At 33.0% G+C, this 18,141-nt stretch overlaps 2 protein-coding genes across 2 annotated transcripts; both read right to left on the bottom strand.

Moving 5' to 3' along the window:
* Positions 1–9,512: 9,512 nt before the first annotated feature.
* LOC110413705 (rRNA-processing protein) lies at positions 9,513–11,052 on the bottom strand. The gene is made up of 3 exons (XM_021424629.2): positions 10,718–11,052; positions 10,476–10,585; positions 9,513–10,003 (listed from the first exon to the last, which is right to left on the bottom strand). The coding sequence occupies exons 1-3, from the start codon at positions 10,893–10,895 to the stop codon at positions 9,698–9,700; spliced, it is 594 nt and encodes a 197-aa protein (XP_021280304.1). The 5' UTR covers positions 10,896–11,052; the 3' UTR covers positions 9,513–9,697.
* A 4,280-nt stretch (positions 11,053–15,332) lies between these two features.
* LOC110414049 (bidirectional sugar transporter SWEET14-like) lies at positions 15,333–16,742 on the bottom strand. Its single transcript, XM_021425109.1, has 6 exons — positions 16,694–16,742; positions 16,556–16,592; positions 16,249–16,462; positions 15,977–16,138; positions 15,695–15,814; positions 15,333–15,587 (listed from the first exon to the last, which is right to left on the bottom strand). The coding sequence occupies exons 1-6, from the start codon at positions 16,740–16,742 to the stop codon at positions 15,333–15,335; spliced, it is 837 nt and encodes a 278-aa protein (XP_021280784.1).
* Between the last annotated feature and the right edge of the window lie 1,399 nt (positions 16,743–18,141).

Here is an 18,141-nt window from a genome sequence, read left to right as displayed (position 1 = left end):
ATAATTCCTACTAATGATAGTTACTATATATGCTCTGCATCATTTTTGTTGCCTTTTGCATAGCAGTCCATTTATTTGTTTATTTACTCTCCTATTTATTTTTGCCCTTTTTTATGTCTCAGGGACAATAAATTTGTGCCACGTCAATACGTAATCACGTGCAGTAGATGGTTGCGACTTGCGAGTAATTGCTGGTGAACTTGGTGTTGGTGGGTTGCCATGGAACTCACTGGGCCCAGCCCAACATTTGGCTTGTTTATTTTCATTCAAACACACTGTTACTGTAACCAATCAGATACTAAATGAGGTACAAAGAAAATGCATGTAGTGCACCCATGTCAATACACGCCCCTCAAAACTTTACATTTAGAGACTCGACCAGGACGTTGACATTGATGTTGAAACATAGGGGGAATATTTTAATTGTGTAAACCCAGATAAATCGTATTTTCTTTTATAGTTAAGATTCAATTTTAGTGTTACAAATTTATCTTTTTAATTTAAAATATTATTGATTAAAAAAAAATTTATTTACAAATTTAATGTTCATCTGATGTTTTTTGGATAGGTGGATATATAACATCTAAAAGGTGAAGAATGCAAATCAAACTATATCAGTTAAATTATTTTATCTTTTAAAATAAAATAGTCACAACTCACGCCTCTTACTTTGCAATAAGAAATCCCCAGCCTCCCATCTATATGCCTATACTTTCATTTTGCATAGCAGTGTCATTGAATTTGTTTATTTGCTTATATTCTCATCTAGTCATTGTCGTGTAAATAGTCAGGGAAAGTCAAGAATTTGCAGCTAACAACCTTTGGAATTTTCCCGGAAGTAGTCATATAGCCAATGAAAGCGAATACTACGATCAAATTTTCCATACCTGACTTGACTTAGTAAGAATTGCAAGAGCCGCCTCAACATGAAATTAAAGGTGAATCAATTCTTTTCTCCTAAATTCTCCGCTGGGGCAAGAAGAAAAAGAGAGGAGCTAGCAAGTTCTCATACCGTCGGAGATGGGGCAGTTCTGCATAGAATTGAACGTGGATCTGATGGGACTTCTGCTAGCACTAGTTATCGCTACGGCCCTCATGCTCACCTGTGTCAGTCAACCTCCCCGGCGCGGGCGACCTATGGTTGTCACACATCGTATCGGTTTGACGAGCTTGTGATGGGATTCTTCCTTTTTTGTTTCCACCACAACCTTTCCCCGAATATACGTAAGCTGTTTCCTTTTGGACTTCTGTTTTTTTTTCAAGTTTGTAGGCTTGTCTTATGTTGAGAATTCTGGATCCTGCGGCTGATCATGTTGGCCTATTTATCTTGTAAAGTCTGATACGAATCTAAATTTGTAACAGAGCTTCTACTTGTCCTCTTATTATAGGACGGCGGAAGACTGAATTTATCTTGTCCGTCACAGAATTCTATGTTTTATGATTTGGTGAAATTTAAGCGCCTTGAGTGATGGATAGTACAAACTCAAGTCCCAAAATTTGCATGTTAAGGTGAATTTGTTGATGTGAAACAGCTGTAAGAGGTAATCCAATAAAACCAAATTGTAGTTAAGTTTGTTTGATGTGGACGAAGAGATTAACTGTTACTACTTGTAAAGAATAAAGGGCATTACCATGCAATGTTACAGATGAAAGCAGGCGGGGTCGACTTTACCATAAAGCCACCAATGTTTTAGATCCCATAATTTTATATAATATAATTAATTATATTAAAAATATATAAAAATTAAAATATTTTTATAATTAATAAAATATTTTTTAAATTAAATGTTCATTAAATATTTTTCTCTTTCACTTCTTATCTCCTATTAATTGTCAACTATTTATCTCACTTTTCAAATTATATAAAAATCAAAATAATTAATAAAATTACATATTTTTTAATTTTTTTCAAATATATGCTTAATAAATCTTTATTTTTTTTATCACTTTTCAATTCTCATGATTTTAATAATTCTCAATTATTTTTTTTTATTTTCAATAAACATAATCTGTTTTTAATGATCTCTAACTAACGTATTTTTTTTTAATTTCAATAACAAAAGTTTTATTTAAATATTTAAACGCTTTATCTTTTAAAAATATCGAGTCACCCTTGGAAGCTGGTACAAAACATTCGACCAAATTCAACACATTTAAAAACCTGGAGTTAGAATGGAAGACAATCAACTAAGATATTATCGAAAGCTTCATCTAGTTTACGGATTAAGAAAAATCAAGCAATTTTGTATTAATATATGAATATGATTACCAAAGATACAGAAGAATGCTCAATATTTGTGGGTGAAGAATATAAACTTATTTTATTTATTGTAAATAAGTCACTTTAGTGTTCTTTTACGTTTTTAGCTTTATTTTTCTTTTTTGTATTATAGACAAACCAACGATATAAATAGTTGGATCTTTTCATTTTTCTAATGATCAAAAATAATTCCCAAATTTTTGTTCTTCAGTTCTCTGACTTTTCAAATTCTTCACATGGTATCAGAGCACCGATTTGGGTTCTTGATATGATTTTTCTTGATTTCTATTTAGATTCATCTTTCAATCAACCGATTTATCATTCTTTTCTTGATTCTTTCTTAGTTTTTCTTCTTTATTGCAACTTTAATCATCCCGTTAGGGTTTTGTTTTTTTTTCTTTGTTCAAATCTGTCCTTCTTGGATTCTTTTATAGATCTACAAATTTCTTGATTTGTAAAAAGATTTCTTTTCTTCAAAGATTTTTTTGGCTTGTTTTACCATGGCCAACTTAGTAGACTTAGCACATGCGATATCTCCTTTGGACGATTCACATTCTGCCTATTTTGTGCATCATTCATATCATCACGACTCAGTCTCCATCACGTCGAAGCTCACTTTAAACAATTACTCAGCATGGAGTAGGTCATTGTAACTTGCCTTGTCAATTCGCAATAAACTAGGGTTTATTGATGGTACGATTCCTCAACCTCTAGTGACTGATAAACTGTACATACCGTGGATACGATGCAATAACCTAATTGTTGCCTGAATACTTAAATCTTTAACTCCATCAATTGATTCCATTGCCTTTATATGAGCAATGTAGCTCAAATCTGGAAAATCTTAAAATGAAGATTTTTGTTACCAGATGATGTTAGGATTTGTAATCTACAACACACGCTTAGTGGTATAACTCAAGAGAATATGTCAGTTGATAGTTAAATTCTATCAAGGAAGAGTTTCATATTTTTCGTCCATTACCTAAATGCACTTGTAAAGGTTTTCAAGATTTTGTTGATCAGATATCTAAAGACAATGTGTTTTGATTGTTAAATGGATTGAATGATAGTTTTTCTGCCTTACGATCACAAATCATTATGACGAAGCCTTTTCCATCTTTGGATGAAGCATATAATCTTGTTCTCAGAGAGAAAAATCAATGAAATTTTCATGTCATGGCTCAGCCACTGAGTGAGACTGTTGCTATGTTAGTTGTCACTGGTGAAAAACCAAAGGGGAAATAGGATCTTATATGCTCACATTGTGGAAAAAAAGGGCACTTAAATAAAAAATGTTATTGGTTGATTGGTTTTCTTGCAGACTATAAGTTCACTAAGAACAAATCTAGTGTTAATGTTAGAAATGGTTAATCTCATTCTGCAAACAATGTGATTTCCTTAGTTCAAACTGATGAAGTTGGGGGTGAATGCATAAATGCTTCAATCTCTCAAATTAGTTTTCTAAGGATCAAATTCATAAACTCATGTCTTTTATCAATGAACAGCCATCAACCAATAATCATGACATTCCTACAACATCAAATTAATAGAGCAAAACTGCTTTGGTGAATTCAACTATGGTAGGTAAGTTTTCTAATCATGCTCATTATTTCTTTAATGATTCCTATTCATATTCTTTTGTGAATAAAGTTGCTACTTCAATGTGTTCTTTTTTGAACAATGATGCTTGGATACTTGATACTGGTGCTACTGATTATATAGCTTGTAATCTGAAATATTTTACTGCCCATAGGAAAGTTCATAATAATTTTGTTCAATTACCAAATAAAATCAATGTTTTGGTATCTCATATAGGCATTGCAAAGTTAGGAAATTTGTTTTTAGGAAATGTTTTGTGTGTATCAAGTTTTAAGTTCAATTTAATTTCTGTTAATGAACTAGTAAAATGCCAAAGGCAGCATCTATTTTTTACTGATTCATACTGCATCATACAGTGTCTAACTTCCTAGAAAGTGACTGAGGGTGCTAGAGTGAGGGAAAAAAAATGTTGTTTTTCATTATGTTAATACTTGTAATAGTTTGTCAACTGTTTTTGAATTTGACACTTTAGATTAGGGCACATTCCACCCTAGAGGATAAAACAAATTCATATAGATTTTCTTGATGTTTCATGTCCAAAAAATTTTCTTTGTGACATTTCTCCACTTGCAAAATAGAAAAGGCTTCCTTTCCTAATTCATATGCCTACTGTTACATTTGCTTTTGAGCTAATAAATGTTGATATTTGAGGACCATATGAAGTGTCTATAATTTCAGGACATAGATTCTTCCTTACTACTGTTGATGACTATACCAAGTTTATATGGATTTTTTTAATAAAATATAAATCAGAAGTTTCCATGATTTTACTTGTATTTTATAATTTGATTTTAAATCAAATCAATGTCTCTATTAAATAAAAAAGTTCAAATAATGGTTCTGAGTTTAATCTTACTGATTTTTTTAGTTCTAAGGAATTGTACTCCAACTTTCTTGTGTTGATACCCCCCAACAAAATGACATTGTTGAAAGAAAACATCAGCATCTGTTAGTTGTAGCTAGATCACTTTTGTTTCAAGCTAGTTTACCTTTAAAATTTTAGGGGATGCTTTTTTAGTTGCTACCCATATCATAATTATGGTACCCACACCAGTTTTACACAATCAAACACCATTTCAAAAGCTTTTCCATAATCCACCTTCGTATGCACATCTTAGAGTTTTTGGTTCTTTATGTTTTAGTTGAACTTTATCACATAATAGAAAGAAATTTGAACTTAGGGCTAGAAAATGCATTTTTCTAGGGTATCCATTAGGTAGTAAAGGTTACAAGCTTTATGATCTAGTTACACAATGTCTTTATTTCTAGGAATGTTATATTTCATGAATCAATATTTCCTTTTCAGTAGCATCAATCAGCCTCACAATCTGATTTGGAATTTCTTTCTTTCCATGTTGATCATTCATCTATTCACCCTCTAGTTGTTCAAGATACATTTTCTGTTGATCGTACTATTCCACAAGATTCTGTTAATAATGCTGATAGTCCTATTGTTAATAATTCTCTTGCTCTTGTTGTTGATAATTCTGATTCTATTTCTAGTACTGACCTGCCCGATTTGAGTGCACCTACAGTTTTACCTATTAAAGAACCACAATCTTTTAATTCTCCTTTTAACCTTAGAAAAAGTACTAGACAAAGGCACCCACCAAAATACCTTAAAGTTTATCATTGTACTTTTCCTACACAAGCCAATCTTGTTACCAAATATCCCATCACAAAATTCTTATTTAGTAATCAACTTTCACCTACTCATAAAGTTTTTGCAGTGACCTTGTCTCATATACCTGAACCCACCTATTATCATCAAGTTGTAAAACATGTTCAACGGAGGGAGGCTATGAAATCTAAATTAGATGCTTTAAAGGCGAATGAGACATGGACAGTGATGCCTTTACCTTCTAATTTTCATGCCATTGGGTGTAAATGGATCTACAAAGTCAAGTTACATGTTGATGGTTCTGTTGAAAGATACAAAGCATGATTGGTAGCCAAGGGTTATAATCAGAGGGCAGGATTTGATTATCAAGAAAAATTCAGTCCCGTGGTGAAACATACCACTGTTCGATTGTTTTAGCATTGGCAGCCATTAAAGGTTGGTTTCTTACTTAGCTTGATATTAATAATGCTTTCTTGAATGGGGATTTGAATGAGACTGTCTTTATGGAGCTGCCATAAGGGTATCATTTCCAGGGGGAGTGTTTTACAAGTGGTAAGATAGTATGTAAGTTGAATAAGTCATTGTATGGACTTAAACAAGCATTGTGGTAGTGGAATTCGAAGTTTATCACTTGTTTACTAGGATATGGTTTTCAACAGTTTAAAGCTGACTATTCTTTGTTTACTAAAAACACTCAAGCTAGGGAATTCATTGCTTTATTGGTTTATGTAGGCGATATTGTGATTGGCAGCACCTCAAAAGGATCTCACTAATGAAGTTAAAGATTACTTGAGTTTTAATTTCAAGCTTAAGGACTTAGGAAAACTCAAGTATTTTTTTGGATTAGAGGTCGCAAGATCAAGCAAGGGAATTTTTCTTTGTCAAAGGAAATATACTCTTGACATTTTAGTAGAATATGGTTTATTGGGGTCTAACCTAAGTGACTACACCAATTGAATATCATCATAAGATGACCAAGGCTGTAGATGAAGAACAGTTGAAAGACAGTACTGTGTATAGATAGTTGGCTAGAAGACTCTTATACCTTGCATTTACAAGACTAGATATTTCATATGTTGTTCACATACTCTCAATATATGGACAAGCCAAGTGAAGCTCATTTACAAACAACTTTTAGAGTATTACGATATCTTAAAACAACTCTTGGTCAAGGTATTTTATTTTCCAGTGATTCTGATATATGTTTACAAGCATATAACAATAGTGATTAGGCTGGCTGCCTAGTCACTAGAAGATCAGTGACGAGTTATGGTGTCTTGCTGGGAAATTCATTGATAAGTTGGAAAGCTAAAAAGCAAAGTGTAGTAGCAAGGAGTTCCACTGAAGCTGAATATTGAGCAATGGTAGCAACCTGTTGTGAAGTGATTTGGTTATTACATTTACTTAAGAATTTCAATATTGAACATTCGTGTGCAGTAAAGCTGTTTTGTGATAATCAATCAGCCCTTCATATTTGTCGGAATCCCATATTTCATGAGCGCACTAAAAATATTGAGATGGACTATCATTTTATACGAGAAAAGGTAGCTGTTGGTATAATTGATCCATCATATATTTCAACAAAGTCTCAACTTGCAGACCTCTTCACCAAAGCACTTCAACCTAGACCATTGCATTCACTTTTGCGCAAAATGAGTATTCTTAATATTCATAATACTCATCTTGAGGGGGAGTGAAGAATATAAACTTATTTTATTTATTGTAAATAAGTCACTTTAGTGTTCTTTTACGTTTTTAACCTTATATTTTTTTTTGTATTATAGACAAACCGGGATTATAAATAGTTAGATCTTTTCATTTTTCTAATGATTATAAATAATTCTCAAATTTTTGTTCTTCGGTTCTTTGACTTTCCAGATTCTTCACAGTGGAGAAACAGAAACCGAAGGCTTTTTCATAAGTAGTGTAGGATTTAGATTCCCCCTTCCTCCTCTCTCTTTACCTCCCCACCATTCACTAAATAGGATGAAAGGAGCCAAGGTTACTTTAAGCCACAAGTTTTTCTTGATGTTGAGATGTTAGCGCCAAATAAACTGATTAACTTGAAAGATGCCAGTACATTATGGTAGCTAGGAATTTAATTAACAAAAATTATTATTAAAGAAGACTAAACTTGAAGTCAAAATCCACTGATTAGGACTCTGATTTAATGCCAAGGCTGGTCTTTATCTGGCTATGTGCGTCGGTTTGACGCTTTCACTGTCTTACTTTTCCAGAGCAGTCCTTTGAACATAAGAGGAAGCCATTGGCTTCTCTCTGTTCATTATCGTGTAGTCATGGAAAGTCCACATTTATCAGCTAACCTTTTTTGAAAGGTTTCCCAGGAGTTTACATCAAACCAATAGAAACGCAGTTAGAATAAGATTTTCCATTTCCTAGTTGACTTCAAGTCCAAGCGATATAAGAACCATAAACATGTATGGAATGTGCATTCCTTTCTCCCAAGGCTCAATTCCAAGCTTCTTGTGGGACAGAAAACGGGAAATCGTTGCTCATCCTATTGAAGATGGGGAAAGTTATCTGCTCCGAATTAAACGAAGGCAACGGTTTGGATCTTATGCGATTTCTAATGGCGCTGGTTATTGCTATCACCCTCATGGCCATCTGCATCCCACCACGTCCCCGGCGAGCTGTACTTGTGGCAAGGCGTATAGCCTGAGAAGGTTCTTGATGATATTGGACTGGACAGGAAGGTTCCTGGTCAGTCGCTTCGCTTCCAAGTTAGCTGTATCAGGGAATTTTATTTTCTTGTTTATTTGGGGGAGGTTGTCTTCATAAATGTTACCAGAACTCAGCCTGGTATACCTTTAGATGAGTTATGTTCACCTTAATCTTGTGGTATGTTCAGATTATGATAGTGATATAGGGTTTGCCATCCTTTCCGTTTAGATTCTTGTAGTGATACAGATAAACCAGGGAGGTTTCCTGTGGATGAAGACCATGAAAATGGACTCTGCAATCTTAATTCCAAGTTTCGGGTTGCAAAAATTCGTGCAACACAGTTGCATAATTTCAAAGTTTCTTCAATGTGAACAGAAAGATTACCAGTTCTGACTTTGAAAATTGAGTAAATTTCCTAGCAATATTACAAATAAAACTGGAACTGCATTATAGGGAATGATAAATTAACATCAGCGATAAAAATGCAGACAAACTGCTTCCGTTTCATACTTCATATCGAAAAACCAAATGTTGGTTTTAGATTAGCTGTGAAAACCCATTTTGGTGAAATGGGAATGTCCGCCAGTAGGGTGGTTCAAGTTTAACACGGATGGGCTTCTAGAGGATGCCCGAGATACGTAGGAATTGGGGGATTTAGAGAGATGACAAGGGGGCAGATAAAGCAATCTTTTCCCATAAGGGCGGGGTGTGGGGACGTGAACTTAGCTGAAATTTTGGCTATACGAGAGGCATTAGTGATCTTTGTACCTTCTACATGGGTGCCTTCAGGCTGCGCTAACATCGAATGTGACTCCAAAAACGCTGTTACTTGGATGGACAAACCGGATTCATCACCCTCAAATTTGAGGCAATTGATCTTGCATATTAAAGCCCTTCGGGAAAGAGCGCTTGGCTGGCAGATTAGATATATCCCGCCGTCAGGAAATGATAAAGCTGATAATCTGGCCAAGTTAGGTGTGGGTAGATCCAATGATTTATTGTGCATTTATCGTTAACTTCATAACGCCACGGCGACATGAAAATGGGAGGTCAAGAGGAGCTCCACCCTTGAACGTTTCCAGGAGAAGTAAGAAGAGGAAACAGGCCACAGGTCATGTTTCTTACTCATACTTGTTCTATTATTGTGGTGTCTTTGGTTTACTGAGTCTGCTGTTTAACCTGTTGCGATTTCTCTTCATGTTATGAGTCTGATAGCAGGGATGTGGATTTATGTGCTTTGAGTGGTTTAACAGGTTGTAGCATGGCTGTCTTTTTGTAAGCCATCCTAGGACAGTAATTGACTGAAGGATCATCAGTTGATCACTGTCTTATTTTGTAAGTAATAGTTCCTTATAATGAAATGATCTTCCTTAATTTTCAAAAACAGAAAAAAGCCATCCAAAAATTCTACAGCAGCATGAAGGGCAATTAACACCACATTGCTGAAATCCCCCTGTTTCACCACTATGTTCTCTCAATCAACTACTGTTTGCACTAATAAAGTATAAAACCAAGAAACAACAGATTCTAGATTACTAATTTTTATTAACTGACGCGCTAGATGAACTTTGTATGGACTGCAAAAGGTGCTGTATTCTGTATTTCATTACAGGTTGACCATGTCGTGTCTTTTTGAACATCTGCTTCTTTCCTGCCTTCCTCTGAGCTTCAGCCTTCTCTTTTTGCTCCTTCTTTGCTTGAACAATTGCCTCCCTCTCCATCCTTGCCTTCTCTTTCTCCTCCCGCTGCTTCTCATACAATTCTCTCAAACTGTGCGAACTATTCTTCTTCTTGTTCTTTTTGTTGGTCCTATTACTATCATCCATGTCTTCATTCTCATCCTGTAACAACCTTTGCATTATTAGACTCAGAATGTTCTAAAAGTACATATGCATCAAAGATTGTGTCTAGATGCGTGCAAGGTTTTGATATAAAATTGGGATTAAATGTTTCCAACAGAATCATCTGTCCTTTCAGCTGAACGAATCATCAAGCGTTTCATAGAAAATGAATCACTTTTGAAAGAATCATTCAAAGAGTAATTTCAATTTTGGTACTCAATATCATGTACCAGATTGCTCCAAATTCACAAATCCTATGTGCTTGCCATCCAACAATACTTCAACGAGAAAGTTAAAAGCTTAGTCATTCATCTAATGAACACCATTAACAGTTCGAGCTTAATGCAGGTAATTGTTAACAAATTAGGTCTCAACCCAATTAAGAGCCAGACTGTTCCTCTTATAATTTAAACAGAAAAAAAAAAATAAAGCAAGCTAATTATAATCTAAAAAGAGTTAGATGGTAACAAACCTCTGGGGGTTTTACTGCTGAAGGAAGATCATTCCCCTGACTTTGTTGCTTTAGTGACTTTTTATACTTGTTAACATATTTAGCATTCTTATAGAACGCCCTTTTCTTTTCTGAGGAAAAACAATTGCCAATAAACAAGATTAAAATAGAAATAAATAAACAGAAGAAATATCAGGCCCAAAAAAAATTATCCACATGTCAACAATCAAAACCCCAAACAAAGACAAGAAGGAAATTTATACTAATTAAGGCCGGATTGTAGTGATTGGTGGTGGATTTGGCATTGGCGAATGCTTGAAGCGAAAGACCAGTTCCTCCCAATCGATTCATGTTCTTCTTCTTCTTCATAGTTATCCGTTTCGGGCCCTCCATCTCAATACTGTCGCCGTTTCCTTTTTCGTTCGGCTTCCGATTCTTCATTGTCAGAAAAACAAGAGTGAAAAACTAAAATTTTGCTGAAATTTAAATTGTCCGAGATTATTCAATGAAAACCCTAATTTTTTCCACAGAGGGGAAGTGTTTTGGGAAGCAATAAGATCGTCCGACCCGAATCGAGCCCCGTCTCCTTGCCCCAACTACCGACATATATGCCACGTGTTTGATTGGTTGAGTATATTTTTCATTAATTCTTTTTTTTTAAAGTTTGTTTTATGTGTGATAGATTTGTGTTTTTGAAATTGTTTTAAATTTGGTGTGGAGATTGGATTGGATCTTATCCCTTTTTTCTTTATCTTTTTTAATTTTTAATGTAGGATTTGGTAAAATATAGTGCTTCCTCTCTTTTTCACTCGCCTAAATTCTTTTTTTATCTAGAAAAGATAATTAATTTTGAGATATTTAAATTCGAATAAAAATTATCTGTCCTTTCTTTAGATCTTTTTCTTGTCTAATGTACAAATCGGGACAAAATATAATATATGTGACAGACAATTTTAAAATTGGATCGTAACATATTAATCAAGGGACAATATATACGATTAATTCATGAGTTTGGGATTACGATAATTCAAATAAAAAGAAAAAAAAAAAAGAAAATGAAGGACTAATTACAAGAAAAACTACAATAAAAAAAATCTTTAAGATCAGTTGATCATATATTTTCTTCTAGCTAGGATGTTCTTCTAAAGTTTATAGCAAGTACGATAGACGTTTTATCTTCTTTTTTTTTTGTCAGAATGCGTTGAACCTGATTCTTAGTGTTGTTATTTGTTTTACTAACTTGTGTATAACAATAAGTAATTAGATTTATTATTTTCATATATTGTAATTTAGTTAATAAATTGAAGCCTATAACCAAGTATTTTCATGTTGTAAATTAGCACGTATACATATGGAAATTTAATTTATTTTTTTTTTTTGTTTTGAAACGTTTACTTTTTCCAATTTAAGCTTGGTGTGGACAACAAGAAAGCTTTGAACTCCATAATTCTAAATGCTTGTCATGTCTGACACTAAAACAGTTTTTCACTTTTACTGTAGTAAAAATTTAAGTCGTCAGAGAAAAATATGCTGCCTTAAGTTTAAGGTTGCATTTAGAAAAAGTATAATCTGAATCAATGAAATTTCACTGTAAAATTAATATGCAGTCATATACTAGGTGGCTCCAATCTTAAATTATATAACAATATTTAAAATATGTAGCTTAAAAGTATATGATAGTAACACATATGACTTGCTAATATGTAACAAAAAATTGCAAATTTTACAGCAATCTAAAGAGTATAAGCCATGCAAATCTTACAAAAATTTATATCAAATATATATTTTTTTTAAATGGCATTCTTATAGAACATATATATATTGAATAGAAAACAGAGTCAAAGTAATTGATAAAGAAATAAAGAACAAAACTTAGAAACAAAGAGAATATCTAGATAGTACAAGGCTCAGTCCCAAGATACATGAATAGGGCTTAAAGAAAACCAAAAACAAATGAAGAAACAAAACAAAACATCCAGTAAAAAGAAACAGAAATCAAATCCTGAACAAACACAAAGTAAGAAGCTGAAGAGGAGCAAGAGAGGAGATCGGACAAACATCACTAGTCAGAATCCCAAAATAGTTTGCTGCCAAGTGGATAAGAATATATTGCACAAGAGGCAGTACTTAATACCCTGTAAGTTACAATATTAATCATTTTTTGAACGCTTTTAGTTTAGTTGGGTGTTTAAAAGAAACTAAGTATATTGATTACAAGACATTTCAAAAATCCAATATCATAGTTGACAAATATAAGTTAACAATTAAGAAGAGACTAGTGGCAATCATCATTATCAAGCTAGCTTCTTTAATCACAAATGCAGTCCAGACTTTATTTTTCTATATATTTGAATCCCAAATGCAAAGATATAAAGTGATATTAAAATCTAGATTTATCTTTTAGATGCTAACTTTTGCTTAGAAACTATGATTTGAGAAAGAGCATGAGGGTTGGTGATGGTGTGATCCTAAGAATGCCTATCCTTGCTTAGAAAGCTATATAAAACAAACCATTTCTATCTCCTTCCAACTTGATTTTGTTTATATGTAATTACACCTCAAATAAGAAAATAAACCAAAAAACAGAAAAAAAAAACCCATTTGTGCTCAATGTTACTTTATTATATAACACTATTTCATGGCTATTAATATACAAATTCACACTATTTATATTATAATAAATTAATAATATAGCTAGCATTAGAATCTCAAGTTATAGAAAACAAAGAGTAATTACCTTTGAAAGTTCTCTTAAAACAGCTTCTTCTGCAGCAATCTTAGCTCTTAGAAATCTTGATGGAGATGACAGTGAGGATCCTAAGAAAGAAACTCGAATAAATTTCATGATACTACCATGTTCTAGGCAATTTGGATTAATCAAGAATGAAAAATTGACACATGAACTACTAGAAACTCCAAAAAAATTTAGCTTAGTTAAATGTAGAACATGATTGATGGTAGAAATTGATATGATAAGTGAACCATACGTTGTTCCATATGATGAGAACTCAATAAAGATGTATCACAAATAATTTGGTCATAAATATTATTGAAGACACTACCATCAAATCAATTCCCCACATTACAAGATTTTAATTCTTAAGCAATTAACAAAAATAAAGATAATAACTTATTACACTTGAATTTATACCTTAATTGTTAGATATATGAGGCTTTTCGAAGTGGTGCTTTTATTCTTCATAGAGAAGTTGAGGAACATTGACTTCCACCATCTTAAAGAAATAAAAATGATTTCACCAATCATAAATATTAAATCATATTAAAAATTATAACCTCAATATTGTAAAAAATCTTGAAGTGCTTGCAAGTTACTAACTTTACAAATCTGATGTAGAGATATATTATCAAATATTTGGTGGTTGATTATTTGCACCATTTTTTGGCAACTGGTCAATGATCATTCATTAAGCTGTAAAATATTATGATTAAAGAAACTTGGGAATCAAAAGAAAATAAAAAATAGTTGCAATAGATAATACCATTTGTGAAAAAGTTAATAGCTTGGGATATTTCCCCTACATTTCTCCTACTAACTTTCTATCTGGATAAAAAAAAAAAAACTAATAAAATAACATACAAGTTAACAACATCATAAATAAAAAATACTTGGTATAGTGGAAGAGAAGGAGAAAGATGTAAAGGAAAATATATCATTTGCTTCATCCTTTATCAACCACTAATAATGTTTGATGCATGATAAGGAGTGCCCTACTTGCTGATGATGCATGAGAAAAATAAAATAAAGCTGGTTGGAATTTAAACTTCCTAACTATGTTTCTTACTTAACTTAATCACCCTAAGACAAAATAATAAAGAATGTACTAATAAATAAAACTAAGGAAGCTAATCTAATGGCCTATTCATTCATAAAAGTTCACATGGTAGTAAAGGAACTAAGTGACTGTTGGTATAAATTAAGAAATAGATTAATGGAAGATAGAAAAAAGAAATGAAGAAAAGACGCAGATATAGGATAAATTACAAATAAATAAAAAATAATTAGTTTAGTTTCTTTATTATTTTTTTATATTAATTCATTTATTTGCATCTGATGCTTTACTATCCTCGAGCTTCCACCTTCACAAATGACAAAACAAATCATTAGCATAGGTAAATCCAGTGTCATTTTGATTTCAACATTGCAATATACTTAGCTGTCTTTTTCTTTGCCAAAGAATGAGAATTCTTTCTACAAGAAAACAAGTAAAGAATGTTGTACAAGTTAAATCAGAATCTGAAGAATGGAACAAATCTTGCACATTTAAGTGTATCATCAAATTATGTGAGCGAACCCCATTTAACTAGTTGAAACAAAAGGACAGAGATTTCTGTTATACGAAGATCATACACACCCGCCCTCCACTTCACTTCTCCTTTTTTTCTGTTAATATTGCATAGTTATAACGTTAACCCATCTTTACTTTACAACCAAAAATTCTGTAAGCATGACAAAGGAGTATAACTTTTTGAGCTGGAAAAGATTAAATACTAATTAAAATCCATAATCTCATTGAAACGGTTTTCCCCCCATTATTTAATTTCTATATTCTCAAGCATTATACTCAGTTGGCTCATTGATTAAGAAATGATTGAGTTTGACATGTCAAACAGATGTAGAATTCTCAATATAAAACTTAAATATCAAAGTAAATTTCAATCCAACAGTACTGTTGAGCATCATTATGCCATTGTCATTATTAGACTACAAGCCTTGGAATTTAAACTTGTTTGCATAATATTTTTAAGAAAGAGAGGGTGCCGTTCTTTTTCTTTGTCTATATCAATTTCTGTCCGGCCCAAGTGGCTACTAGAAATTTTCAATTTCTGACCGATATATGCATCTAATTAGTTCAATTTTCACACGTTGGTTTCACTTGGCACAATCTGCGAGCTGCTAATCATCCCTCCAACTCCATTATTCATGGCAGGTGCTTCTTGATGCTGATTTACTGTGCTAAGTTGAACACCATTAGCTTGCTCTTTTGCCTTGCTCTCTGGCAAGGTTTCTTGTGCCTTGATCTCTGGCAAGATTAGTTCTTTTTGTCCGCCGCGATACAGGAGGTATAATATCATCTGAGTTATCCCAAAGATGAATCCCAGAATGTTTGGTGTCTGAAACAAAATTAAGAGATGAAAAATAGATAAGCTAAAAAGGATAGATGATATCTAAACAAGTATGTCCGAAGTTTAATGGGGTTGAAAAGAAGTTTGATTCTTACAGCTATGTAGTAATCTCTCAATGAAAAGCCGTAGAGGAACCACGTTACAGCACAGAGAGTCAAGGAGAATGACAATGGGAACGGCATATATTCGACGGTCTTCGTTTTGATAACTAACCTCTGGAGTTCATAAAGTAAAATACCAAAAAAATAAAATAAAATGTTATTGCTTGATTATATATGGAGCATATTATTTTGGAGTAATCACCTTTATTTGAAAAGCAGATGATTTTTGTTTTTTAATTTTTAATTTGGTTAGATGTTAATTAGTGTAACGCTTACAATGATGCTAAGTGGAGCAGCAAAGACACAGACAGAGAAGACGGCGCAAATCCACCCCACAACGGAAATTCGAATAGAGCCCTTTGAAAATAGGAATGTGAGAAGTATAATTGATCCTAATGCCCCAAAGTTGAAAAATATGAGCAGCTTTGTCGTGTATACCTGCGAAGTAGTGAACAGACTTCTTTGTAACGCCAGTTGCTGTAGAACATGATCTATGGTAATGAAGATGAATGAAAGAGAGGGTTTAATGGAGAGGAAAAAGGAGTTACCCTGGCGCTTTTGGTCGCATAAACCATGTACAATAAGAGATATATGGATTCAATGCAGCAGCCAATTGAATTGATGGTGATGAGCATGAATGCATCATGTTTCTTGAGGGAGGCGTAGTAGAGCAACAACATGGCACTGAAAAGTGCTACTGAATATGGTATGGATTGAAAACCTTCTGTTGATTTCTTCTTGAAAATCCTGTAGAAAGTTGGCCTTGGAGGAAGCAAAAGAAAGGAAACATTGTTAAATACAAATAAATACTAAAAAACACTGCATTAATAATACCTGAGAAAGCAGAAAACCTACAATGGAGCAAGATAAACGAGGAACGACAAAATATTGCCTGCATAAAAGGAGAGTAAAACAAACCAGGTGAAACACTTATGCAACTAGCCTAGTACCATACTTGTTTTGAAAAGGAATTAAAACAGGTTGAGTGTGTACCTAGAAGGCCAAAACAAACAGAGAAGCCATGATCGTGGATGTCTGCCATTATTCTTGGTGTGAAGCTCTTTCTCTTAGCTTGGATATGGGGCAGCTTAGAGCAGAAGAAAGAGCTTATATTTATTTCTTGCATTAAGCTCCCATATATATACACGAGAGCTTTGAAGGTTTTAAGTAGATGATGGCACACATAACTTGCTTTCTTCATTTGGCTTTGATGAACAAACTGCCCCGGATATTTTGTGTGGGTAAAGAATTTGTTGAGCTGGAAACTTTTATCCGGGCGTTTTAATTTCACGTGTACAGGGTTTTCGCTTTTGCTATATTGATTGCTATTTATATATCTCATCACTCCAAAGGTTTCAAGCTTCAGCCTCGTAGCCGCGTATGCTTCAGCTGTTTCAAGTGTGAAGCCCTTGCATTCCCAAAAGTGAGCCCCCTGCATTTTCTTTTGTGCTATTGCCCGGCTGTAGTTTGCCAATGCCAGGTCCAATGTACTACCTTAGCTAAAGCCACAGAAACTAATGGGACATAGTGGAACTAGTTTTTTTTTTTTTCTTTTTATGCAAAGCAAAGCAATTCTTGTAAGCATATAAAGATTTAAAAGAATGTGGGAAATGAAAAAAAAAAAACTATCATTTGTATCTTGCTTATCATTATATAAGGTTTTCAAGTTTGCACTTTTGCCAAAAGGAATTGTTATAAGTACAATTGTGTGTATCATTAAACATGAATGTACATTATTAGTTTAAATGTAACATGCATGGTAGATTAATATAGATAATAATACCAAATCTTTTATTTTAACTGTTTTTAATTAAAGTGAGATTTTTATTTGTAATGTTTTGAAAATGCTTTGTTTCCATATCTAACTTACTTCTTATAAGTACTAAAAATTGCAACTAATTAAAGTTCTTTGATCTTTTAATCTTAATTTTATGCCAATATTGGAGTTTCGCATTAGTTATTTACATATCCTTTCTCAAATGGAAAAGTAATATTATTTTTTAGTTAAATTCTTTAAGTTACAAGAAAAATTTCAAAATACGGGTGAAAATTCTTTCCCAATAGTTTGGAACTGGTCTTGTAAAATTTCCAGCCACTACTTATTATAAATTATTTGAAAAATAAAGTGTTCGTCAATTAAATAAAAACGTCTTTTCTGTCATATAATTCACGTTATTCATATTATTATCAATAAAAACAAAATTTTACACGTAATTTAACTATCAGCATTTGACTTTTAAAAAAAAAAATTTGAAACGAAAAAAGAAATCATATATGACACAATTCTTGAACAACGTACAACTTACATCAGCATTTGCTCTTCCACTATTAATGGGTATATGTATATATAAATTAGCTCTTCAGAGAGAGAATAATTTCTCATTGTAAGCACATATGCAAGTGTAAGCCGGAGCGAGCAGCATAGAGCTTGACTAGAATGG

The sequence above is a fragment of the Theobroma umbraticum genome, unplaced genomic scaffold (assembly GCF_002168275.2).
Source record: "Theobroma umbraticum cultivar Fairchild unplaced genomic scaffold, ASM216827v3 scaffold_4.1, whole genome shotgun sequence".
Lineage (NCBI taxonomy): Eukaryota > Viridiplantae > Streptophyta > Magnoliopsida > Malvales > Malvaceae > Theobroma > Theobroma umbraticum.
Note: the sequence above shows the minus strand (reverse complement) of the source record. Positions and strands in the feature narration are given on the sequence as shown.